Here is a 25,769-nt window from a genome sequence, read left to right as displayed (position 1 = left end):
GAGCAGTGGTTGATGCTGTTGTTACTGTTTGGGGTTACCAGCTGGGAGATGACAAGAAGAGATGAGGAGACGTTGGTTTTTGTCTTCTTGAGGGAGATTTCAATCAGGAGGCAAAGCGTAGAAAAGCAAGCAAGAATTTTTTATTGCAGCAAAAATATACTTAGGAGAGAGTGAAACAAGGAAGAGCATAGAAGAAACAACAGGCGAACCTAGGCTGGGCTGTGTTCGCTCATTGGGAAGTCAGAGAATAGGGGGTCCCTGAAGACAGGTTCAGGGAGTTAGCCTGGGACAAGCTGCTACTGCCCATTGCTGCCCTGGTTGCAAGTCTCATGAGGTCCCTTACAAGTTAGGGGATTACATTCCTGCGGGGGAAGGAAAAGAGGAAGGGAATGCACCCTGGAGGGACAGCACCCTGGGACTGAGCAGCTGCTGTCCATTGCTCCTCTGGTTGCAAGTTATATGCGGTCCCTTAGAGGTTAGGGCATAAGTGGGGGGTGAGGGGGGACCTTCATTTTTAGGGTTTTTATTTTTATTTTTTTTTAATATATTTTATTGATTTTTTACAGAGAGGAAGAGAGAGAGAGAGAGCTAGAAACATTGACCAGCTGTCTCCTGCACACCCCCACTAGGGATGTGCCTGCAACCAAGGTACATGCCCTTGACAGGAATCGAACCTGGAACCTTTCAGCCTGCAGGCTGCTGCTCTATCCACTGGGCCAAACCTATTTCAGCATTTTTTCAGGGGTTTTAAAGGCTGGGCGTTTAGGGTTTTAAGGGCTGATCAATAGAATATTCATCAACTTTTTTATATAATAAATCTTTATTGTTCAGATTATTACAGGTGTTCCTCTTTCCCCCTCTTCCCTCATAGCTCACCTCCACCTGATCCCCAACTCCACCCCATGCCCTTACCCCCCGCCCCTGTCTTCATCCATAGGTGTAAGATTCTTGTCCAATCTCTTCCCTCACCCCCTGAGAATTGTTAGTCCAATCCCTTTCTATGTCCCTGATTCCATTATATTCACTAGTCCATTGTTCTTCAGATTTTTTATTCACTTGATTTTTAAGTTCGCTTGTTGGTAGGTATTTTATGTCTTTTTGTTGTTCATAATTTTTACCTTTACTTTTTTCTTCTTCCTCTCCTTAAAGAATACACTTCAGCATTTCATGTAATTCTGGTTTGGTGTTGATGAACTCCTTTAACTTTTTCTTGTCTGTGAAGCTCTTTATCTGACCTTCAATTCTGAATGATAGCTTTGCTGGGTAGAGTAATCTTGGTTGTAGGTTCTTTTTGTTCATCATTTTGAATATTTCTTGCCACTCCCTTCTGGCCTGCATAGTTTCTGTTGAGAAATCAGCTGACAGTAGTATGGGTACTTCCTTGTAGGTAACTAGCTGTTTTTCTCTTGCTGCTTGTAAGATTCTCTCTTTGTCTTTTGCCCTTGGCATTTTAATTATGATGTTTCTTGGTGTGTCCCTCCTTGGATTCCTCTTGTTTAGGGTTCTGTGCGCTTCCTGAACTTGTAAGTCTATTTCTTTTACCAGGTAGGGAAAGTTTTCTGACATTATTTCTTCCACTAAGCCTTCAATATCCTGCTCGCTCTTCTCTGGCACCCGCCGTCCCGGAGGCTCCTTACACTGTCCTCACACTTTTGGATTCTTCTTTCTTTCTGCCTCTCTGGTTGGGTAATTTTTTTCTTCTTTATATTCCAGATCTTTGGTTTGATTCTTGGGGTAGGTTGATCTATAGTTGAGTTTCTGTATATTCTTTATTTCAGAGATTGTATGCTTAATTTCTGATTGGTCCTTTTCCTTTTTTTTTTTTTTTTTGTATTCTCTTTAAGGTCCTTGAAGGTCTCACCAAGCTTCTTGGAGGTCTCATCAAGTTTCTCAAAGGTTTTTAGAAGATTCTTGAGTAATCTTATAAATGTGATTCTGACCTGTGTGTCATCCATTAGTTTATTCTCCTCCATCTCTCCCATTAGTGCCATGCTTCTGTGTTTCCTCATTTTGGCCATTTCCCTGTGTTGATAGAGTAGCTTTATGTGGTTGTTGACCTATTAGGGTCAGTAGCTCAGCTTCCCCAATCACCTCAGTTTTTCAGCGCTTGTGCCCTGGATTCTGCTCTTTCTCTTTCAGTCTAGATGAAGGGCTTCCTCTCAGCCAGCTTTCGTTTGGTTTTAAGGAGATAGACGTTTGTTTTATAGTTTTTCCTTGGTCTTGTTTAGGTGTGTTTACCCAGCGCCGCCATCTTCCTTCTCTCTATTCATCAACTTTTATGTTGATGTACCAAAATGAGATTTATTCTCGTCTGTCCTTGGGTGTGGTTGGCAAATAGCACTAATTGTATTTCTGTTGTCTTCCTGAGTAGGGTAATTTAAGCTATCTACCCTCTGGGGAGGAGTGCAAACCATTTACTCTCAAGTGTCCTTGGTTTAAGGAAGATAGTATTTACTAGATGTCTCTGCAAACTACTCTTTCTAGTTCCCCCATTCTGCTTGTCCTGGAATTTTTCTAGCTTCTTACTGTTCTATAACACTGTGATGTGCCACCCAGATACCCTCTTCAGGAGTCCATTGCCCACCAGCAGCTGGGACTGTTGGCTGTTGAAGGCTAAAAGCCATAGCCTCTGGGAATTGCCTTTGACCAAAATAAGCTGCTTCACTTAGTTACACTTCTTCCCCAAGGGCATCCCGCATTCCATAACTGGTTGATGCGGGAGTCAAAGGCCCAGTCCCCATACCTCGATTTTCCCAGGTCAGCATTACCAGAATAATTATGCCAACTCTCCCCTGAGTACTCACCCCACTGGGGATCAAGCCTGAAACCAAGGTACATGTCCTTGACCGGAACTGAACCTGGGACTCTTTGAGTCCACAGGCCTATGCTCTGTCCACTGAGACAAACCGACTAGGACTAGGCTCTTTTCGTTTTACAGTTTACTTCCTCCAAATAAACAACTCAAGCATTCTACATCTTTTTTTTTTCACTTCCACAGAACTTTACGACTACTATTTAATTGATATTAGTGGAATGATTTGAAGAACATTTAAAAAAAAAAAAAACCACCGAAAGATCTGGCCTTGCTCTAGAAACCAAATCCCCCAGGGACCCGACCACCACTGCGCAGGCGCAAAAGCTGCACTCCGGCTTCCTTCGGGTCTTTGCATTTGGCGCGAAATCCCCGCGACGTGGGCGGAGCTTGGGGAGAAGCCGTGCTCATTGGGCAGGCTTGGCGCGAAATCTCCGAGTTCCTGCGCCACGATTGGCTCCGGCCGGCGAAGGGGCGGGGCTGAGACGGCGGCGGCGGCGGCGCGCGCAAAGCTGCGACGGCGGCGGCGGTAGGGGAGACGCGACTAGCGGCGGCAGAGTGTGACTGCGGCGGCTCCTCAGCGCTCAGCAGCGATGGACCTCGCGGCGGCCGCGGAGCCGGGCGCCGGCAGCCAGCACGTAGTGGTGCGCGACGAGGTGGCCGAGAAGTGCCAGAAGCTCTTCCTGGACTTCCTAGAGGAGTAAGTCGCGGGCTGCCCTTGTTGGCGGAACTTCCCGAGCCGCCCCCCTCCACTTCCGGAGCCCGGGGGGGCCCAATGCCGGCGCGTGGGGCCCGCGCGAGTTCGGAGCCGAGGGGTCGCGCGCCTCGGGGAGCGGCCCCCCGCCCACATGGTGCTTAACCCGCCCTCTGCGAGGCGCCCGGGGCGGGCCGGGCTGGTTTCCGGGGGTGAAGCCGCGGGGAGCCCTTCCTCCAGCTCTTCCCGCGCCCAGGGCCGTGCTGAGCGCGGTACTCCGGTCATTCATTCCCGCCGGCGGGCGTGCAGCCCAGGTCTCCGGTGCAGACACTGAGGCGCGGCGAGGACAGTAGCTGTCAGCTAGGCCACGCGTTGGCAGGTTGGAGCGGAGGCCGAGCTGGCGTTGGAAGCCTGGCAGAGGCCTGATGGGACCAGACAGCCGGGACCCCGGGGTCAGGGGCCCCGAGCACCTTGGCAGCCCGTGGCGCCTGGAGGTGAAAGTGCTAGAGGGGACCCTGTGGTTTGACAGATGCTTGAGTGAGCCCTGCCCTGCTGTACGGGTAGCGGAACATGCTCCCGACTCTCCCTCCTCGTTTCCAGCCTCTGTCCGCACCTTTTCTTTTCCCCTTCTGGGCTCCTGGCCTCTCCCAGCCCCCTCCTGGGCTCTCCGCCACCAGTTACTGCTGTATAGATGGTGCAGATACTCCCCTTTAGAGCATGGTCTCCGGCTGCCTCCTGGGTGGCTGCCTCCAGGATGGCGTGTAAACACTTCGGAATGTCCTATGGAATTCCTTTTCTTTCTTTTTTTTTATATATATTTTTATTGATTTTTTTACAGAGAGGAAGGGAGAGGGAGAGAGAGAAAATCAATCAGCTGCCTCCTGCACACCCCCTACTGGGGATGTGCCCACAATCAAGGTACATGCCTTTGACCTGGACCCTTGAGTCTGCAGACCGCTGCTCTATCCACTGAGCCAAACCAGTTAGGGCTGAAATTCTTTTTATTACTGTTACTGTTGTGTAAAATGTACATAGCATAAAGTTTACTTTAACCTTTTGTAAGCGTAGAGTTCGGTGGCTTTCACCTTACTCGTGCAGCCATCATCGCCCTTCTCCTCCAGAACTTTTCCTATTCCCACAGTCTAACTCTGCACCCATTAAATAACTCCTCCCCTCCCAATACTTGGCAACCTCCATTCTACTTGCTGCCCGTGAACTTGACAGTGCCTCATATGCCTGCAGTCACACAGTATTTGTCCTTTTGTGACCAGCTTATTTCACTTAGTGTGGTGTCATCAAAGTGCATCCATGTTGTGGCATGTGCCAGAATTTCCTTTTTTATTTATTGTTTTTTATTTACTTACTTTTAAAATATATTTTTATTGATTTCATAGAGGAAGGGAGAGGGAGAGAAACATCAATGATGAGAGAGAATCGCTGGTCAACTGCCTCCTGCATGCTCCCCACCGGGGATCGAGCCTGCATCCCGGGCATGTGCCCTGACTGGATACTGAACCCTGACCTCTTGGTTCATAGGTCAATACTCAACGGCTGAACCCCACCTACTGGGCCAGAATTTTCTTTTTAAAACTGAATAGTATTCCATTACATGTATATAGCATGTATATACACATTTTGTGTGTCTGTTCATGGACACGTGGGTTTTCACATTTTGACATTTAACATATTTTTATTGATATTTTACAGAGAGGAAGGAAAAGGGATAGAGGGTGAGAAACATGGATGAGAGATAGACATTGATCAGTTGCCTCCTGCACACCAACCACTGAGGATGTGCCCGCAACCAAAGTACATGCCCTTGACTGGAATCGAACCTGGGACCTTTCAGTCCGCAGGCTGTCACTCTATCCACTGAGCCAAACCTGTCGGCCTATGAAGTTCTGATATACTTAAAACAGTAATTGTATTTATATTTCCCTTCCTGTGGCAGCATTATTTTCTGACTGGCAGGCATTCATCCTTCAAAGCCCAGCTAGACTCACATCTCCTGTGAAACTGTATAAACCTTTCAGGCAGCACCAGTCCTTACTTCCTTTATGTTCCAAATCTGTTTTCCATTATACCTGCTAATAAAACTTCTTATATATGTCTTTACCTGTCAGCCACTTCATCTTCATTGTAAATCCCATCTTTAACCCCACCTAGCCACCACACCATATTAGGGTTTTGTTTTAACAAATAATATAACTGCCTTCACAACCTTGCAGTTAACATATACCTAGGTGCTGGGGATAATGATGAACAAGACAGTCCTTATACTTCATTGAAGAATAAAATGTTACTTCCTTTCAAAATACCAACTTTGGTTTGCCATTGCTTATGGAAAAAGCTCCAATTCTTCACAGCTCTTTTTCCGTTTCATCTTCCCCATCCATACTGCTGTCCACCCTTCTCCCATACCTTTTCTGACCATCATATACTTGCAGACAGCTGTAGCTAGTCTTATCTTTTCAGATTTTAAGTCTATCAAGACTAAATTTCCAATGCTACCTTTTATATGTATGAGGCCTTTCTAGATGTTAGGTAGGATTAGTTAATAATCCCCTATCACATTTCTTGCACTTTTTTTTTTTTTTTCCTTTTTCCCTCTTTTATTTTATTATGGAAAGAACACATAAGATTTACCTTCTTAACAAATTTTTAACTATACAATGTCTTATTGTTGAATATAGGTACAATGTTAGCTCATATTCATCTTTTTTGACTGAAACTTTATGCCTGTTGATTAGCATTTTCCTCTTCCTTCATCCCCTGGCAACCACCATTCCAGTTTTTTATTATAAATTTGACTATTTTAGATATCTCGTAAGTAGATTCATGCAGTATTTGTCTTTTTGGTGATGGCCTTATTTCACTTAGCATAATGTCTTCAAGCTTCATGCATATTGACACATTGCAGCATTTCCTTTTTTAAGGCTGAGTAGTATTCCAATGTATGTGTATAACACATTTTCTTAAATTATTTGTGATGGATATTTAGGTTGTCCAGTACCTCTTTTTAGAAGGAGTATCTCTTATGAAACTGTCAACCCTAGGATAGGAACATTGTCATTTTCATCTGTAGTTACTTCTGGTATAACGCTTTGCAGATAGATGATGTTTAGTAAATATTTAACAGAACATGCTGTATTTGAAGGAGGAATTGATTTTTGCTTCAAAAACTAATCTTTGCCCTAGCCAGTTTGGCTCAGTGAATAGAGTGTCTGTCTATGGATTAAAGGGTCCCAGTTTGGTTCCGTTCAAAGGCATGTACCTCAGTTGCAGGCTCCTCCTGGGCCCGGACTCTGGTTGGGGTGCATGCAGGAGGCAACCAATTGATGTGTGTCTTTCACATCAATATTTCTCTCTGTCTTTCCCTCTCCCATTCTCTCTAAAAACCAATGGAAAAATATCCTCAGGTGATGCTTAAAACAACAACAACTAATTATGTCATCTTAAAATAACAAAAAGCAGGCCCAGCTGGTGTGGTTCAGTGTTTGAGCATCAACCCAGAAATCAAGAGATCACCGGTTGGAATCACAGTCAGGACACATGCCTGGGCTTCAGGCTCACTCACCGCACTATGGGGTGTGCAGGAGGCAGCTGATTGATGATACTTCTCTCTCATTGATGTTTCTATCTCTATCCCTTAATACTTAAAAAATGTATTTTAAATCAATAAGATTTCAGAGAGGAAGGAAGAGGGAGAGACAAATGTTAATGATGAGAGAGAATCATTGATTGGCTGCCCCCTGCACGCACCACACTGGGGATCTACACTAAGGATTGAGCCTGCAACCAGGAATCGAACTGTGACCTCCTGGTTCGTAGGTCAACACTCAACCACTGAGCCATGCCAGCCAGGTGATAAAAACATATTTAAAAAAAAAAAAAAAAGAACAAAAAGTAAAAAACAACAACAAAACACCAGATTTATTTTATATGTATATATTTATTTTTATTCTGGTTCATAAACCAAAAACAAACCTATCAGTTTTCCCTATAGAAATTGAGTTTTTAGATTTTGACCTTATTTCTTAGTTGAACATTTCCTCACTTTAATCATACATAACAATAATAAAAGAATAGTTAGCATTTGTTGATTAGAAAATATTAAATGAAGAAATTCATGTTAAAATCTGTAGACCCAGATTTTCTATGTTCTGGGCTCTGCATAAAACATTTTACAGGCATTTTCTCATTTAATCTTCACAGTAATCTTATGAGGTAAAGTGATGTTATTATCTGCTTTATTTCATTTTTAATTTTTTTTTTCAAATAGGAGGGGGCAGGTTTAGGAGGATAAGTAACTTGCTCCAAGTTGCACAACTGTGAAAATGGGCCTGTCTGACCCTAAAGCTGATATCTTTAATCAATACACTGAATTACCAGGCATTTGGATTCTTCTTTTTACTGCCTAGTTCTTCAATTTAATCTGATTTGCATGTATCTACAGGTTCCAGAACAGTGATGGAGAAACCAAGTACTTGCAGTTAGCAGAAGAGCTAATTCGTCCTGAGAGAAACACATTGGTTGTGAGTTTTGTGGACCTGGAGCAATTTAACCAGCAACTTTCCACCACCATTCAAGAGGAGTTCTATAGGTATGGTATATCAATCTTCTTTCCGGGAGGCCAGTTCTGTTTGGACTGGACGTGTTCATTTGTGAGGCAGAAGGGCAGCTGTGATAAAGGCCCTTTGGTACAGGCAGTGATCATGTTATTATTAGGCCCGAAGCTGAATGTTTTTCACATGTAAATGTTGAAAACCTTTGTTTTCTATATAGTTTTCCTAAGTTTTAAGAGGACCATTTACTTTGTGTCAGGTATTCCATGCTATTGCTGGCATTCGATTCCCCAACCTACCCCATAGGAGTTTTGAGAAAGTGTGTGGATCCAGTTCTATTTATTTATTTATTTATTTATTCTTTAATAAATCTTTTTTTTTAAATATATTTTTATTGATTTTTTTATAGAGAGGAAGGGAGAGAGATAGAGAGGTAGAAACGTCGATGAGAGAGAAACATCGATCAGCTGCCTCTTGCACACCTCCCACCAGGGATATGCCCGCAACCAATGTACATGCCCTTGACCAGAATCGAACCTGGGACCCTTCAGTCCGCAGACCGATGCTCTACCACTGAGCCAAACCGGTTTCGGCTGTATTTCAGATTTTTGACTTGATTCTTGCAATCCTCTAGTCTGCTGTTGGATCTCTGATGAACAGTATAATCTGCAGTAATTCTTTCTCATGAAAGCAGCTAATTTTTCAAAGGACTCCAATTCCCTCCTTCAAACAGGATGTAGCAGCTATTGAGGACTTCTATCAAGGGGACATGGGCCACTTCAGTCTAACCAGTCAAATGGACCATTTCTGCAGATATTTGATGTACACACATTCCTCCCCTGACCTCATCCATTTTCTTAAAATATATTTTATCGAATTTTTACAGAGAGGAAGGGAGAGGTATAGAGTTAGAAACATCAATGAGAGAGAAACATCAATCAGCTGCTTCCTGCACAGCCCCTATTGGGGATGTGCCGGAAACCAAGATACATGCCCTTGTCTGGAATTGAATCTGGGACCTTTTGGTCCGCAGGCCAACACTCTGACCACTGAGCCAAACCAGTTAGGGCTTATCCATTTTTTATCAATCAAGAATTAAACCTAGAAAAATAAATTGTGGCCTTGACACCAAATGAAAAGCTGCTGTGGTAGATTGTAACTCCCTCCTCCCAGATTTTTCAGATAGTCTTCTTGGACAGAGAAGTGGCCTACAGTGTGGTTCTAAATAATTAAAGATGAGTATTTGGGCACAGCATTTTATCTTTGGTGTTTCTACTATCTTAGATCTATTTGTGGAGGGAAAGGAGAGGATTGAACCTGGACTAGATAATGTAAGTATCCTGTGTAGTTAAATTCTAAGGCTTGGGTGTAACCAGATGAAATGACTTAGTCTCAGCTATTGATAATCATGAAGTGGAAGGAGGCCTTGATAATAAGCCTCTTGAAGATGTCAGTTGATCTTTTTTTTTGCTTGCTTTTTAGAGTTTATCCCTATCTATGTCGGGCCTTAAAAACTTTCGTCAAAGACCGTAAAGAGATTCCTCTTGCCAAGGATTTTTATGTTGCATTCCAAGACCTACCAACCAGACACAAGTAAGAAACCCTTCTTTGGAAGAAAAGAAATTTATCAAATATTGTAGGCATCACTTAATTGTCTGAAAACTCAGGAGGTTGTAGTCTTAGATTTGTAAAGTTTTTCCCAGTTATCTAAAAATTTAGTTTTGGATAAATGTATTTTTCTAGGGAGATAGGATGAGAAGTTTAAGTGAAGCAATTTCTCATTATTTTCTATTTTAGGATACCTTTGAGGGATATTTGGGGAGAAATTAGTCAGTGAGAAAATTTGAAAACTGAAATAGTCACAGAAATTCATGAATTTGTGGAAAATTTTGTCAGAGCTTAAATGGCATACCATTTAAAGAACTTAAATAATTGTTTAAGAAATCGAAGTAATATTTTTGAAAACAACTACTGAAATTACTTATAAAGTTACCAATTTATTTAATATAAAATGGGTTTGCACAGTAAAATGTTTCTGAACTTCTGAGTCTAAATTTTTCCCCCATGAAACTTTATTTTCAAAATACTTTAATACATACTTATTTAGAATTTGTAAATAAGCAAAAATATTTAAATGTGATTATCTCGTTTTATAATTACTTATTTCTTTGGTGTGCTTTGTTCACCAATGGTCATTATCTTTAAACAAACAGAATTCGAGAACTCACCTCATCCAGAATTGGTTTGCTCACTCGAATCAGTGGGCAGGTGGTACGGACACACCCAGTTCACCCAGAGCTTGTGAGTGGAACTTTCCTGTGCTTGGACTGTCAGACAGTAATCAAGGATGTGGAACAGCAGTTCAAATACACACAGCCAAACATCTGCCGAAATCCAGTTTGTGCCAACAGAAAGAGATTCCTGCTAGATACAAATAAATCAAGATTTGTTGATTTTCAAAAGGTAATTATTAAATTTTTTGTTAAGTTCAGATTTAGCCTATGCTAATAATTTCTTTCTAGGCACCTGTAATTATTATTTAAAAGCTTATTTAGACAGTGTTAAACTCGGTTTTTATTTTAAGTCAAGGGTCATCAAATGTGACCACAGATTTAAGCCAAAAACTTTTTTTTTAATATATTTTATTGATTGTTTACAGAGAGGAAGGGAGAGAGATAGAGAATTAGAAACATCAGTAGGGGGTGATCAGGCCAGCAGGGGAGCAGTTAGGGGTTAGGGGTGATCAGTCAATCAGGTAAACAGTTGGGAGCTGTTTTGCTAGGTCTTAGATTTCGAGAGGGTTATCTGCTACTTACAGGATTGGGCCTAAACTGGCAGGTCAACATCCCCCAAGGTGTCTTGTATTAGAGAGGATGCAAGCCAGTCTGAGGGACATGCCCCTGTGCATGAATTTCCTCCACTGGGCCTCTAGTGTAATAATAATATACCTAGTAAAAGTATGAGTTTCTAATGTTAACTGTTGCATTGAGATGGAGAGTATAAATTATGAAACAACAGATATATAACTACATAGTCAATTTGAACAAAAAGGAAACGAGAAACAATAGTTCTCACTCATCATTGATCTCTGTCTCTCATTCTCCCTTCCTCTCTGAAATCAATAAAAATATATTAAAATAAATAAATAGATATAATCTCTTACCAAATTGAAAGGAGTTTTAGGGTAGATAATTTTTTTTTTTTTTTTTAAATATATATTTTATTGATTTTGTACAGAGAGGAAGGGAGAGAGATAGAGAGTTAGAAACATCGATGAGAGAGAGTCATCGATCAGCTGCCTCTTGCACACCCCCTACTGGGGACATGCCCGCAACCAAGGTACATGCCCCTGACCGGAATCGAACCCGGGTAACCGGAATCGAACCCGGGTCCTTCAGTCCCCAAGCCGACGCTCTATCCATTGAGCCAAACCGGTTTCGGCTAGGGTAGATAATTTTTATGCTAAATGATGGCACATGTCAAAAGTGCAAATGGTAAGATAGTTTAAAATGTGTCAATATTTGTGGCATTTAATTTAGATTGTATGACATTTGAATAAGATCTCTTATTCTTGGCCATTTGTCTTTTTTATAGGTTCGTATTCAAGAGACTCAAGCTGAGCTTCCTCGAGGAAGTATCCCACGCAGTTTAGAAGTGATCTTGAGGGCTGAAGCTGTGGAGTCAGCTCAAGCTGGTGACAAGTGTGACTTTACAGGGACGCTGATAGTTGTGCCTGATGTCTCTAAGCTTAGCACACCAGGTTGGTAATCTGAGGTTCAAAACTAACTAATTCTGTTACCTGAACTCCAGAGTATCTAGCTTCTTGAATCTTCCTTATCTTATTTTGGGCTACCAATCAGAGGGTGAACAGGGAAGTATGATGAGATGATTAAAGACTAATGGATTTTGTTACAAAAGGTACTGATCTGGAAAAAAAAAAATCAGCCTAAATGAAATCTTTGGATTTATAGGTTTTGTGTATTTGAGCAATTTTTACTTAGCACCTTCAATATTTGAGCTGTGAAACTACTTATCATTCAATCTTTCAGGAGCACGTGCAGAAACTAACTCTCGTGTCAGCGGTGTTGATGGATATGAGACAGAAGGCATCCGAGGTCTCCGGGCCCTTGGTGTTAGGGACCTTTCATACAGGCTGGTCTTTCTTGCCTGTTGTGTTGCACCAACCAACCCAAGGGTGAGTCTTAGTAGAATAGCAAAGCTTGAGAAAGCTGCCCCTCAAGGCTGCCACAAAGTTATAGGTTTCTGAAACCTCTCAGTTATCTACTCAATGTTAGAGATATGAGTTGTTGAGATTTGATCTTTTTAAATTTTAAAATCAAATTTTTTCAATTCTCTCTGACAAGGAAAAATCTTGTTTTCATGTAAGAGCTCATTGTTTTAATAGCACTGGTACAAGTATGATGGGGTTTTATGTTTTTTAATTATCACGGTTCCTCTCTCATGCTCTTGGAGAAAGTGCAAATAGAAAGATTTAGTAATCTGGAAAGTAAAGTAAATTGCTTTCTGAGAGTGATGGGCTCTGTGTGTTATAGTTGTTCAGAACTTGATCCTGTGTCCTGAATGGAAAAATAGGTAGAAAGAGTTTGGAAAAAGAAATGAATATAATAAGTATCCTGTCACTTCTTTTTGTTGTTGTTGTTAATCCTCACCCGAGGATATTTTCCATTGATTTTTAGGGAAAGTGAAAGAGAGAGGGAAAGACAGAGAAATATCGATGTGAGAGAGACACATTAACTGGTTGCCTTCTGCATGCTCCCAACCAGGGCCCAGGCCAGGTAGCAGCCTGCAACCAAGGTACATGCCCTTGACCGGAATCGTACCGGTGGTCCACAAGCCGATATTCTATACCCTGAGCAAAACCATCTAGGGCTGTCACATCTTTTTGATCTTTGCATCATTGGACTAGCATTTTAGTATGGCTCATCTCTTGACCATTCACATAAATTTAGATAGCAATATGAAACAGTGATGGTGGCTTTTTTTAAATTTTTTTTATTTGTAGGACAAATGACATACTCTCTTAATTAACTTAGAACTTACTAGTTGAGGATTTTTTTAAAAACCTTTATAGTCAACAGATTCTGAAGTTGACCTCCCAGACTATAATTGTTTATAGTGGAGTGTCTTCTCTTTCACATTATTTTGACTGTTTCTGTACTAATATTTTTCCTTTCTCTATTCCTCAGTTTGGAGGGAAAGAGCTCCGCGATGAGGAACAGACAGCTGAGAGCATTAAGAACCAAATGACTGTGAAGGAATGGGAAAAAGTGTTTGAAATGAGTCAAGATAAGAATCTGTACCACAATCTTTGTACCAGCCTATTCCCAACTATACATGGTAAGAGTTCTATCCATTTGTGCCATAAACTTGAGATTCAAGATAATGATTCAAAACAGCAACATATGATTTCTTAAAGCATACAAATCAAATCATGAAAGTTTTTTTGTAGGTTTAGAAGGTGTCTTTTTAAGTCATTTATGATGGGAAAATATATGACTTCACTTAAAACGAGATACTTAGAATAGGCAATACTTAGAGATACTTAGAATAGGCAAATTCATAGAGACAGAAAGAGGTTACCTGGGGGAGAGGATGGGGAGTTACTGTTTAATGGATAGAGTTTCTGTTTGGTGTGATGAATAGCTCTAGAAATTGATAGGAATGGTAGTTATAGAACATAGTGAATATACTTAATTCCACTGAAATGTACTCTTAAAAATGGTTGAAATGGGGGGGGGGGATGATTGAAATGTTAATTTTGTGTATACTTTGCCACAATTTTTTTTTTTTTTTAAAGAAAAGGAGATCATGTAGTCTTTGTTTTCTGACTTTCGGACAGAACTGGACTTCAGTATACTCCAATATGCTAGTTTAATATCTGTGGGGCTTTTTTAATTTTTAGAGCTGGAGATTTCTTGGTGTTTCTTGGTTACATGTACATGTCTATACATTTGGTTGTTTCATGTTTTTTTGACTCTTGGTTGCTAGTTGCTTGCTGTTATTAAAATCCTCTTGTGTGTTGAAAAGTATAACTAAATTATAGTGGGTTTTCTAATCATTACAATTAACCTATTTTTCTACCTAAATATTTGATAAATTGAACTGAAATCCTTTATGATAATAACTAAAGGCCTGGTGCACGAAATTCGTGCAGGGGGGGTGGTCATTGTCCCTCAGCCTAGCCTGCACCCTCTCCAATTTGGGACCTCTCGAGGGATGTCTGACTGCCCAGTGGGATCAGGGCTAAACGGGCAGTCGGACATCCCTCTCACAATCCAGGATTGCTGGCTCCCAACTGCTCGCCTGCCTGCCTTTCTGATTGCCCCTAACCGCTTCTGCCTGCCAGCCTGATCACCCCGTAACCACTCTCATGCCAGCCTGATTAATGTATAACTTCTCCCCTGCCAGCCCTTTTGCCCCCAACTTCCCTCCTCAGCCGGCCTGGTCACCCCTAACTGCCCTCCCCTGCAGGGTGATCGCCTTCAACTGCCCTCCCTTGCAGGCCTGGTCCCTCCCAACTGTCCTCCCCTGCTGGCCATCTTGTGGTGGCCATCTTGTGTTCACATGGGGGCAGGATCTTTGACCACATGGGGACAGCCATATTGCGTCTTGGAGTGATGGTCAGTCTGCATATTACTCTTTTATTAGATAGGATAGAGGCCTGGTGCACAGATGGGGGCCAGCTGGTTTGCCCTGAAGGGTGTCCCGGATCAGGGTGGGGGTTCCCTTGGGGTATGGACGGCCTGAGCGAGAGCCTGTGGTTGTTTTCAGGATGGCCACTCCTCCTGGCGACCCAAGTGGAGGCCCTGGTGTCTGGATATTTATCTTCTACAATTGAAATTTGTAGCCCTGAGCGGAGCCAAGCCTCCTGCTTGCTCCTTTGCTGCAGCCATTTCTGTTTGGATTTGTTTACCTTCTATAATTGAAACTTTATAGCCTGAGTGGAGGCTTAGGCCTGCTAGGACAGGTGGAAAGCTTGGCTTCTTTTGTTGCCAGAGAAACCCAAGCCTCCCTCCTGCTCCTTGTGGCTGCAGCCATCTTGGTTGGGGTTAATTTGCATACTCACTCTGATTGGCTGGTGGGTGTAGTGGAGTGATGGTTAATTTGCATGTTACTCTTTTATTAGATGGGATTGTTTATGGATTTTACAGTGCATTCCTTTAATAATGAATAGGGTAAAAAAAATTATGCTGCTTCACTTTTCCCGTAAATTATTGCTTTGTAACAAATTACCCCAAAATTTAGTGGCTTAAAAAAGCAAACATTATCTTATACAGTCTGTGGGTCAGGAGTTGACAGAGACTTAGCTGGGTGGTTCTGCTCAGTCTTTCAGGAGGTTGCAGCCAAGACATCAGCTGGGGCTGCAATCATCTGAAGGCTTTGCTGGGGCCAGAGGATCCACTTATGAGGGGGCTCACTTAAGTGGCTTACAGGTCAGAGTAGTGTTGGCTGTGGAATGGGTTTTTTAATTCTTATTTTTAAAAATTGGTTTTTGTAAATCTGCCTAGCACTTCGTTGATGGAATTCACAGAAAGTCATAATAATTAGCACAGAAAAATATTTCTAAAGATCCATGGTTTTTCTGATTTCCTTCATATATTGGATTTATATAGTTCTTTGAAATATTTTATCTAATCCCTCTGAGTTCAGTTAGCATGAATTTATATTCAGCACTGGTCACTATTGGAAACACAAAAGAAGTAAGCCATGGACCATTTCTCAAACTGTTGATTGAATTGCATGCCATTAGAAAGAACTAGCAAATATGATAGATAAGCTGAGGGGGACATAGTTTATTTATGGGGAGAGATATTTGAGGACTGCCACATAGAGAAAAGCTTTGTATAAGGTAGTGGGACTTGTGATCAAGGAAAGCCTCTTAGAAGGGTGAAACATTGGCTGGCACCTCTAATACCTGCAGTATAGGTGAAACATTGGTTAGGGGAATTGAAGTTCCAGAGCAAGAACCAAGATTAAGAGTCAGGTATTTTAACTTCAGTCTTGTGCTTTGCTTCACTTTTATCTGCTCTTTTGGTTGATAAACATGCCTTTGGAATTTCCTGTGATATGCTTATTTATTTTTTCATTTTTTATTAAGGTATCGTATGTGTACATATCTTACCATTGTCCTGTGATATGTTTAGCCTAATGTTGGAAATACCTTGGGTTTTGTTTCAGGCAATGATGAAGTAAAACGGGGTGTCCTGCTGATGCTCTTTGGTGGTGTCCCGAAGACCACGGGGGAAGGAACCTCTCTTCGGGGAGACATAAACGTTTGCATTGTTGGTGACCCAAGTACAGCGAAGAGCCAGCTTCTCAAGTGAGTGTTTGCCCATAGTAGTGCAGCAGGAAAAGCTGTGCATGGTTCAGGCTCTGCGCTACCCAGAGTGCAGTCAGTGTGCCCGTACTAGAGCAGGAGTATAAATTAGGACTGTGTTGAATATGTAACTCACTTGGATTCAAAACACCTTAATTTTTTTAATAGAATGTAACAATATGTTATAATTTTGGAATAGGGGAAAAAATTGCCTGCAATCCCACTCCCACATAGAACTTTTTTAATCTTTGTATAATGTCTTTGTATAATCCTTGAATACATAAATATGTATTTTCATTTTAATATGCCCTAAATATTTTTCCATCTTCTTTACTTTCACAATTTTTTTTGATGGTGTACTATAACTTACAAAATTATTTCCCCAGCCTGTTGTTTATTTTAATGATTATATAGATATTGAAACAGTGAATACCATGTTTAGAACTTTTTATTTAAATTATTTTGGTTTCCTATGAGTAAATTCCAACTATAGAATTGATGAGATTAAGAATACAAATATCTTGAGGGTTCTTAAACAGGACACCCTTTGCCAAAGCAGTGCTATAAGCATGAGGCATTTTTTGCCAATCTGATCAGCATGTGTATTGCAAGAACTTGCTTACTTTTAGTTTTTTAAGAAACTTAGGGGTCAAAATAATAGCAGCCTGTTTTGAGCTCTTCCTGTGTTCTTGGTGCTGTATATATGTGTATATTATGTCTTATCCAACAGTATCCAGACATGTATTGTCTCTTTTTTCAAGGAAGCAAACAAAACCCTCATATTATGTCTATTCTTAGACCAGACCAACACTATCTTGAACACTAAAGCTTTGTAATAAGTTTTAAAATCAGGAAATGTGAGTTGACCAGCTCTTTTTCCAGATTGTTTTAGCTGTTCTGGGTCCTTTGAGTTTCTACATGAATTTTAGGATTATCTAGTCAGTTTCTACAAAGAAGCCAGTTGTGATATTAATAGGGGTTGTGTTGAATCTGTAGATCAATTTGAGGTGTATTGGCCTTTTTTTTTTTTTTTTTTTAATATATTTTATTGATTTTGTACAGAGAGGAAGGGAGAGAGATAGAGAGTTGGAAACATCGATGAGAGAGAGTCATCGATCAGCTGCCTCTTGCACACCTCCTACTGGGGATATGCCTGCAACCAAGGTACATGCCCTTGACCGGAATCGAACCTGGGACCTTTCAGTCCCCAAGCCGACGCTCTATCCATTGAGCCAAACCTGTTTCCGGCGGCTTTTTTTTTTTTTTTTTTTAAGAGTTAGAGAAGGCGGCCTTGAGCTTGCTGCAGCAGACTTCAGTCACCACTGACCATGCTCTCTGGCCACTGCTTGGGCGCATAGCTTGGATCGAGGGTCTTACTCGCTTGTGGCTTTCCAAAGGCTATTGCTCCTGTAAGACACAGTGGAAGACTTATCAAACCTTCTGGATTATTTGATAGGCGTTCTTTGAATTTACTGAAATTCTACATTGTTGACTGGGATTCCAGTAGTAATTGGCATAACTCTGGTGAATGTATTCATTGGTGAAACTGAATTAGCAGGAATTCCAGAAGGCTGGGAATATTACAAGCATCCTATATCAGGATGGATTGCCCGAACTTTCTGTGATAGTCCTGAAAAGAATTATAGATAAACAATAGCTATCTTTCACATTGAAGCTGAAAACGCTGAAATGTGGCTAAAGGAGCTGGAAGTATGAAGATTAATGCATATGAGAGACAATGGTCCCTGGTTTCAGGAACCAGCCATTGATAAGGGACTTATTGATCATGCTCCGAAAACAAATTCTGACAACTGATTTTTTATTTCTCTAAATACAAAGTACATTTTCTTTATGGAAAATCAAATAATAAATATATTCTGTACTTTTGCTCAGAGTGATGAATAAAATACTTCCCTTGCTCTGTTTCCTAGTGTTGATTCAGACTAAGGCTTTTTCTATAGTTGATTTTAATTTTTTCAGCTTTGAGAGGCATAACTGACAAATTGTAAGATATTTAAAGTGTACATCGTTTGATAATATGGGTACATTGTGTGTGGCAGATTGAGGCTTTTGATTTGGGAGTTTCGGCTTCTTTTAAGAGGTTTAAACAATTTTTTAAAATAGGAGAAATAGGAATTTATGAACTCCTTAAAGGTGTAACTTTGAAAGGTTAATGTTTTACTTAGCTGATAAATGGAAGTTAGAGAAATCTGAATATGTTAAGTATCAGGAAGTATAGTAGTTTATGTCAACATTGTGGACATCTGGAATATTCAGGGGCAACTCAGTTTTAAATTATACAAGTATTGAACCAACTAGATAAAACAATAACACCTTAATAAACATTTTCAGTGAGAGGAGAGATTTATTGTTTCACTTATTTATGCATTCATTGGTTATTTCTTGTATGTGCTCTGACCAGGAATCAAACCTGCATCCTTGTATCAGGATGCTTCAGCCAACTGAGCCACCCTGCCAGTGTGTATATTAGCTTTTTAACAATATTAAGTCTTCTGATTCATAAACATGGGACATCTTCCCATTTATTTAGGCCTTTAATTTATTTGAACAATGTTTTATAATTTTCAAGGTATAAGCTTTCACTTCTTTAGTTAAACCTATTCCTAAGTATTTTAATCTTTATGATGCTATTGTTTTCTTTTCATTTTGGGGTTGTTTATTGCATGTGTATATGAATGAAATTGATCTTTTGCCTCACGACCTTATAAGAATTCTTTTATTAGTTGTAACAGTTTTGTAGATTCCATAGGATTTTCTGTCTATCAGATCATGTTATCTGCAAATAGTGATAGTTCTTTCAAACTGGCTGCCTTTTGCTTTTCCTTGCCTAATTGCACCTGCTATACCTTTGAGTATAATGTTGAATAGAAGTGGTAGAGTTGACATCTGTGTCTCATTTTCTTAATCTTGGGAAAGCATCAGCCTTTAACCTTCAAGAATAATGTTAGCTGTGGGTTTTTATAGATGCTATATCAGGTTGAAGGAAAGTCTTTTTCCTCATTTGTTGGGTTTTTATCATGAAGGGTGTTGGATTTTGTCATATGTTTTTTCTGAAACTATTGAGATGGTTTCTTTATTAATGTGACATATTATTAATTTTTAGCTGTTAAATCAACCTTGTCTTTTTTACAATAAATCTCACAGCTAGTTTTAATTTTTTAAGTTCAAGGCCTTCTAATAGATCATTGTTGCTAAACTTTTATTATTAAAGACTTTTAAAGTTGATGTTTTTGTCATGTATGAACTTCATCTTACATTTGACAGGAATGGATTTAAATCTATCCAAAAGGCCAAAGGAGAAAGGATTTAGATATATTCAGTCTGTGGTTTCATATTCATTCTATTAGAGGTATCTCTGGATTGCTTATGATTAATGCCCTTCTCAGTTTTTTTAAAAATAAATTTAAATTCTTAATTAACAAATGCTGTTAAGTGATATTCCTGCACAGAATGTTTTGTAGTCACATATTAATGAATATGATAACCTTGAATAGGCATGTGGAGGAGTTCACCCCCAGAGCTGTCTACACCAGTGGCAAAGCATCCAGTGCTGCTGGCTTAACAGCAGCTGTTGTGAGAGATGAAGAATCTCATGAATTTGTCATTGAAGCTGGAGCTTTGATGTTGGCTGATAATGTAAGAACATTTTAGACTCTTGTATATAAAGAAATCAGAATATTCCCTACCATGTTTCTATTAAAAAGATGTCCTCTAAAAAATAATAATAATAAAAATAAAAGATGTCCCTTTAAAAGGGCATTTTTAGTAAATAATCTGTATTTGACATTGATTAATTAAGGCTAGTAAGTTGTAGCTATATCTATATAGATGTAAAAGGCTAAGACCATCCAACCAACCAGTAGACCACCAGGGGGCAGATGCTCAACATAGGAGCTGCTGAGTGACAGCAATTTGCAGAGTGCCCTCTAGCACTCCGGGAACCCTGCGGGGATGTCAAGAGAGCCGGTTTTGGCCTGATCCCCGCAGATCAGGCCAAGGGGTCCCACCTGCCGGAGGCACTCTTCAAGCTCCAGCGCTGCCCCAGGTGCAGCCAGCCAGGGAGAGACCATGGGAGGGTTGGCTGCAGGGCGTATGTGTCCGGCTCATCTCCCAGTCCCACCCCACTGGCCACCTTCTAATTAGTTTCCTTTCCATGTGCACAAGTCCATGCACTAGGCCACTAGTATGCTTATAAACATTATGTTTCAATTTCTTTCTTTTTTTTTTAATATATATTTTATTGATTTTGTACAGAGAGGAAGGGAGAGAGATAGAGAGTTAGAAACATCGATGAGAGAGAGTCATCGATCAGCTGCCTCTTGCACACCCCCTACTGGGGATATGCCCGCAACCAAGGTACATGCCCTTAACTGGAATCGAACCCGGGACCCTTCAGTTCCCAAGCCGACGCTCTATCCATTGAGCCAAACCGGTTTCGGCCATTATGTTTCAATTTCACTCTTCACTTCTGCTGCCAAAAATCAATGTTGAAGTGACCCAAAATATTTTGACCCCGAGATTTACAGTTTTTTTGTTGTTGTTGTTTTTAATAAATCTGTACTGATGTCACAGAGGAAGGGAGAGGGAAAGAGAGAGAAACATAAGTGATGAGAGAATTTCATTGATCGGCTGCTTCCTGCACATCCCCTATGAGGTTAGGCATGTGCCATTGACCGGAATCAAACCTGTGACTCTTCAGTCCATATGCTAACACTCTCTCCACTGAGCCAAACCAGCCAGGCAAGGCTTTTATGTTGAGTAAAAGTGCAATAAATGTAAGTTTTAGTTTTAGTCTAAAACAAGTCAAAAGCACATGGTTCCTTCTAGCTCTGGGGTCTGTTGTACTCTAGTAGAGGGAATTAGGATGGCTTGTTTACCTATTTTACAGTATAGGTGCAAACTTTGTTTACTTGCCATTTGACACCTAAAAGGCAGTTCCTTATGCTAGCTTTGTTTGGTTACAGGGTGTATGTTGTATTGATGAATTTGATAAGATGGAAGTGCGGGATCAAGTTGCTATTCACGAGGCTATGGAACAGCAGACTATCTCCATCACTAAAGCAGGCGTGAAGGTACCTGTGTCCACTTTGTTCCACTGCATCATGCCTTATAGATTGATGTAGCTCTAGAGACATTCGCCTGGATAAAATGCACTATTTCAATATAAAATGTTATTCATTGAAATGGAAAACACAGCCCTGAGGATTATTAATCCAAATTATAGGTATTGTGAAAATGTGACACTATGACAGAAAGTAGAAGGTATTGGTGAAAATTTTAGCTTTTCACAAAGCTTCTGTATTTTTTGATAAAGCTGGATTTCAATTATAACAAATAATCTATTTAAATGAAAATAATAGTACATCATGTTCCACATAACGTTTTGGTCAAGGATGGACCACATATGTGATGGTGGTTCCATGAGATTATAATGGAGCTGAAAAATTCCTGTCGCCTAGTGACGTCTTAGTCGTAGTAATATCTAATTACATCACATTACTCACATTTGTGGTGATGCTGGTGCAAACAGACCTACTGTGCTGCCAGTTGTATAAAATAGAGCACATATAATTATGTACAGTACATAATACTGGGTATTATTGTTTTAGAGTGTTCTCTTCCTACTTATAAAAAAAAAAAGTTAGCTATACAACAGTAAGCCATACCACTCAGACAACAGCCTCATACATATTGTGTTTACATCTCTGATTGCATCATCTTCTCATGCTTGATTGACTCTCATGTTGTTTTAAACAGTAGACTATACCATCCATAAGTGTAAGTGCACTCTATGATCTTAGAACACCATAGAATTGCCTAACAACTCATTTCTCAGAATCTACCCCTGTCATTAGTGGTATAAGACTGTACAGTATTGTGACTAACACTCGAGAGAATCAAACTTTTTAAATAAAGTAATACATTCAAATAGTGAGGAAAATTTAAGCAGTACTCTAAAATATAAGAAAGAGAAATCTTTCCTTGCAACTCCCAGCACTAATAAATATTCAGAAATACCTGCTGAGTTTATGCCCCTTTTAGGAATATTTTATATAGAAACAAGCATAATACATATATTGTAGTTTTGTTTCTTACTCGTTTAATGTCATAATTTTATTTTGGCAATCTTTCTATATTGGCACATATTATATCCATTTTGGGTTTTTTTTTAAACTGCATGGTTTTCAGTTGTATGTACCCCAATTAGACACCTACAGAGTGATATTTGCGTCCTTTCCAGCCTTTTTTTTTTTTTTAATTTTTTTTAAAATATATTTTATTGATTTTTATAGAGAGGAAGGGAGAGAGATAGAGAGCTAGAAACGTCGATGAGAGAGAAACATCAACCAGCTGCCTCTTGCACACCCCCTACCGGGGATGTGCCCGTAACCAATGTACATGCCTCTGACTGGAATCGAACCTGCGACCTTTCAGTCCACAGACCGACGCTCTACCACTGAGCCAAACCGGTTTCGGCCTTTCCAGCGTTTTGATTAAAAGCAATATTGTAGGTATCCTTGAAACACATCTTTCTGTACCTAGCTGCAAGATAAACTTCTAACAAGAAATCTCAGGCTTAACGGGTATGCACACATTTCGCCATCATCATATGGGAGTACCTGTGTGCTGTGTGTTATTAGATTTTACTTTCAATGATCCAGTAGGTGAAAAATGATATCTTAGTATTTTGGTTAGCATTTATTTAATTATGTAAGAGATCAAGCATTTTGTCATAAGTTTATTGACCTTTCCAGATGTCTTTTTAAACCTATCATAATTCTTTCTTTTGTGGTCAGGCTACTCTGAATGCCAGAACATCCATTTTGGCAGCAGCAAACCCAATCGGTGGACACTATGACAGATCAAAGTCCTTGAAACAGAATATAAATTTGTCAGCTCCCATCATGTCCCGATTTGATCTCTTCTTTATACTTGTGGATGAATGTAATGAGGTAACCAACATTATCTGTCACTCTTAGCTTATTTTGTTATTTCCGATATGAATAACTGAGTGAGTCAGGCTTGATATATACTCCTGGACATGTGTTTGCACTGATCTATTTCTCTCCAATTGGGCAAAGATGTATTAAGCAATTCAAAATAAAGTCATTTGAATTGCTGGTTCCACTTAATTGTGTTAGGAATATAATGTTTTTGTTTTTGCTACTGGTTTTTTGTTTTTGTTTTAATTTTCAAAGGAAAAAGGACACGGTGCAATATAAAGATCTTGTAACATAGAAACTCACACCTGAAACCTGTATGTTCATGTTGACCAGTGTCACCCCAATAAATTTAATATATTTAACAAGAAAAGATAAAACATTATAATTAATTCTCAATCATTCTCTTTAAGATTTTTATAAGAATTTTTTGTTTTGTTGGGGATCTTTTTAATAAGCATGAAAAAATTGGAATACCAAAGAAATTTCTTTTTTTTTTTCTCCTCCAAATCAGGAGTCATTAGTCTTCCTATATTTTCTCATAAAGTGAGTGTGTATCACTTTTCTCCCTTAATTATAGAATAACTTGAAGGTTGAGTGTAAAGTGGTGGATGTAGTTGGATTTGGACATGTTAACTATTAGACTTATTTATACTTAAATATTTAGCAATACTGCACAGCTTAGATAGGCATAGAACTACAAAGTGACATTCTATAGAAGCTAATATTATAGGCTGCACTGTTAATTACTGAGCATGGGGATCCTGTATTGCATTAGGCACAATGCCTACTCTTGCTTACAGCAAAACTTTAAATATAATCTAAATAAAAGCTGCCTTCCATTAGTTTTTATGTTTTGGTTTGTTTTTATCCCTCCACAAATCCACATAAATATTTTCCCACCTACTCATAGTTGGGAGTTATCTGATTTCATATATTTCTATTGGTACATGATCCATTAAATTAGTTTTTTTTAACTGTTGGAAATAATTTCAGACTTACAAAAATGTTGCAAGAAATATAATAGTGCACATGGTACACATATACCTTTTATTCTATTCACGTATTAACATGTTGCCCTATTTGCTGTATAATTTGTTCTCATTACATCTACATGGTTTTCTATTCCATTTAAGAGTAAATTGCTTATTTTTTGTATGATTTTTTTTCTCAATATTAATTCTGTGATGATTACCTTTATATATTTACAAAGGGTAATATAATGTAGTGGCCAAAAACATAGACTTTGAAGCTGGACTGTTAAATCTTGGCTCCATTTCTTGCTGTGATATTGGACTAGTGATTTAACCTCTCTGAGCCTCAATTTACTCATCTATAGAATAGGGGTAATAATTACCTATGTAATAAGGTTTTGGTGAAGGTTGTATGAGTTAATGCTTCTATACACACTTAGGCAACAGTGGCTGGCATACACGAAGGGCCCTAGAAATCTGCTATTGTTATTAAAGGCAGTTAATTCCTTCAGGAATATTCTTGGACTGGGGCAAAAGTAAACATTTTAATTTGGTTTTAAATGAAATTGGTACAAACTTTCCTCAGAAATGTACCTATGAATACATCTTTCAGTGGTATATTAGAGCTTAGTATTTTTACTATGAATAATTTCTTAATGCTTAGGATAGTCTGGAGTGGATATTGATGTGACTGATCAAAGTGATTTTTTTTGTTTTGAATTAGGTTACAGATTATGCTATTGCAAGGCGTATAGTAGACTTGCATTCAAGGATTGAAGATTCGATTGATCGTGTTTATTCCCTTGATGATATCAGGAGGTATCTTCTCTTTGCAAGGCAGTTTAAACCAAAGGTACTGTGTATTTTTTATACTAGAATAGAGCATCGTGGGTATATTTTAAATGGCATTTAGACAAAAGGGTTACATGGAGAAATCTGAACCTGTACTTGTTTAGGTTTTTTGTTTGTTTATTTTGGGGGTTTGTTTGTTTAGATCAGTTTCTTCAGAGAGTTGAGAAAAGGGCATTTTAAAGATATCTGAATACCATTTCTTTTCCTTGTTAGGTGCTAATAACAAGTTTTTGTGGGTGAAGAGTTTTGTTTTGTAATACATTTTTATTGATTTCAGAGAGAAAGGGAGAGCAAGAGAGAGAAAGAAACTTCAATGATGAGCCGGAACCGGTTTGGCTCAGTGGATAGAGCGTCGACCTGCGGACTGAAAGGTCCCAGGTTTGATTCCGGTCAAGGGCATGTACCTTGGTTGCAGGCACATCCCCGGTGGAGGTGTGCAAAAGGCAGCTGATCGATGATTCTCTCTCATCGATGTTTCTAATTCTCTAATCCTCTCTCTTCCTCTTTGTAAAAAATCAATAAAATATATAAAAGAAAAAAAAAAAGAAACTTCAATGATGAGTGAGAATCAT

At 39.6% G+C, this 25,769-nt stretch overlaps 1 protein-coding gene across 1 annotated transcript in view; it reads left to right on the top strand.

Annotated features, from left to right (window-relative positions):
* The first annotated feature begins 3,301 nt into the window (after positions 1–3,301).
* Positions 3,302–25,769, top strand: part of MCM6 (minichromosome maintenance complex component 6) — a 35,000-nt gene continuing 12,532 nt past the window's right edge. The window contains exons 1-12 of the mRNA XM_084892256.1: positions 3,302–3,512; positions 7,963–8,109; positions 9,554–9,664; positions 10,285–10,534; positions 11,666–11,831; positions 12,121–12,266; positions 13,279–13,429; positions 16,271–16,412; positions 19,925–20,066; positions 21,395–21,502; positions 23,228–23,383; positions 25,070–25,198. Coding sequence (XP_084748382.1) covers positions 3,406–3,512; positions 7,963–8,109; positions 9,554–9,664; positions 10,285–10,534; positions 11,666–11,831; positions 12,121–12,266; positions 13,279–13,429; positions 16,271–16,412; positions 19,925–20,066; positions 21,395–21,502; positions 23,228–23,383; positions 25,070–25,198 — 1,755 coding nt within the window. The 5' untranslated portion in view covers positions 3,302–3,405. The remainder of the gene's footprint in view (positions 3,513–7,962; positions 8,110–9,553; positions 9,665–10,284; positions 10,535–11,665; positions 11,832–12,120; positions 12,267–13,278; positions 13,430–16,270; positions 16,413–19,924; positions 20,067–21,394; positions 21,503–23,227; positions 23,384–25,069; positions 25,199–25,769) is intronic.

The sequence above is a fragment of the Pipistrellus hanaki genome (genome assembly GCF_964339955.1).
Source record: "Pipistrellus hanaki genome assembly, chromosome: 8".
NCBI classification, from domain to species: Eukaryota; Metazoa; Chordata; class Mammalia; order Chiroptera; family Vespertilionidae; genus Pipistrellus; species Pipistrellus hanaki.
The sequence above is the reverse complement of the archived record's forward strand: the minus strand, read 5'-3'. Positions and strand labels throughout refer to the sequence as shown.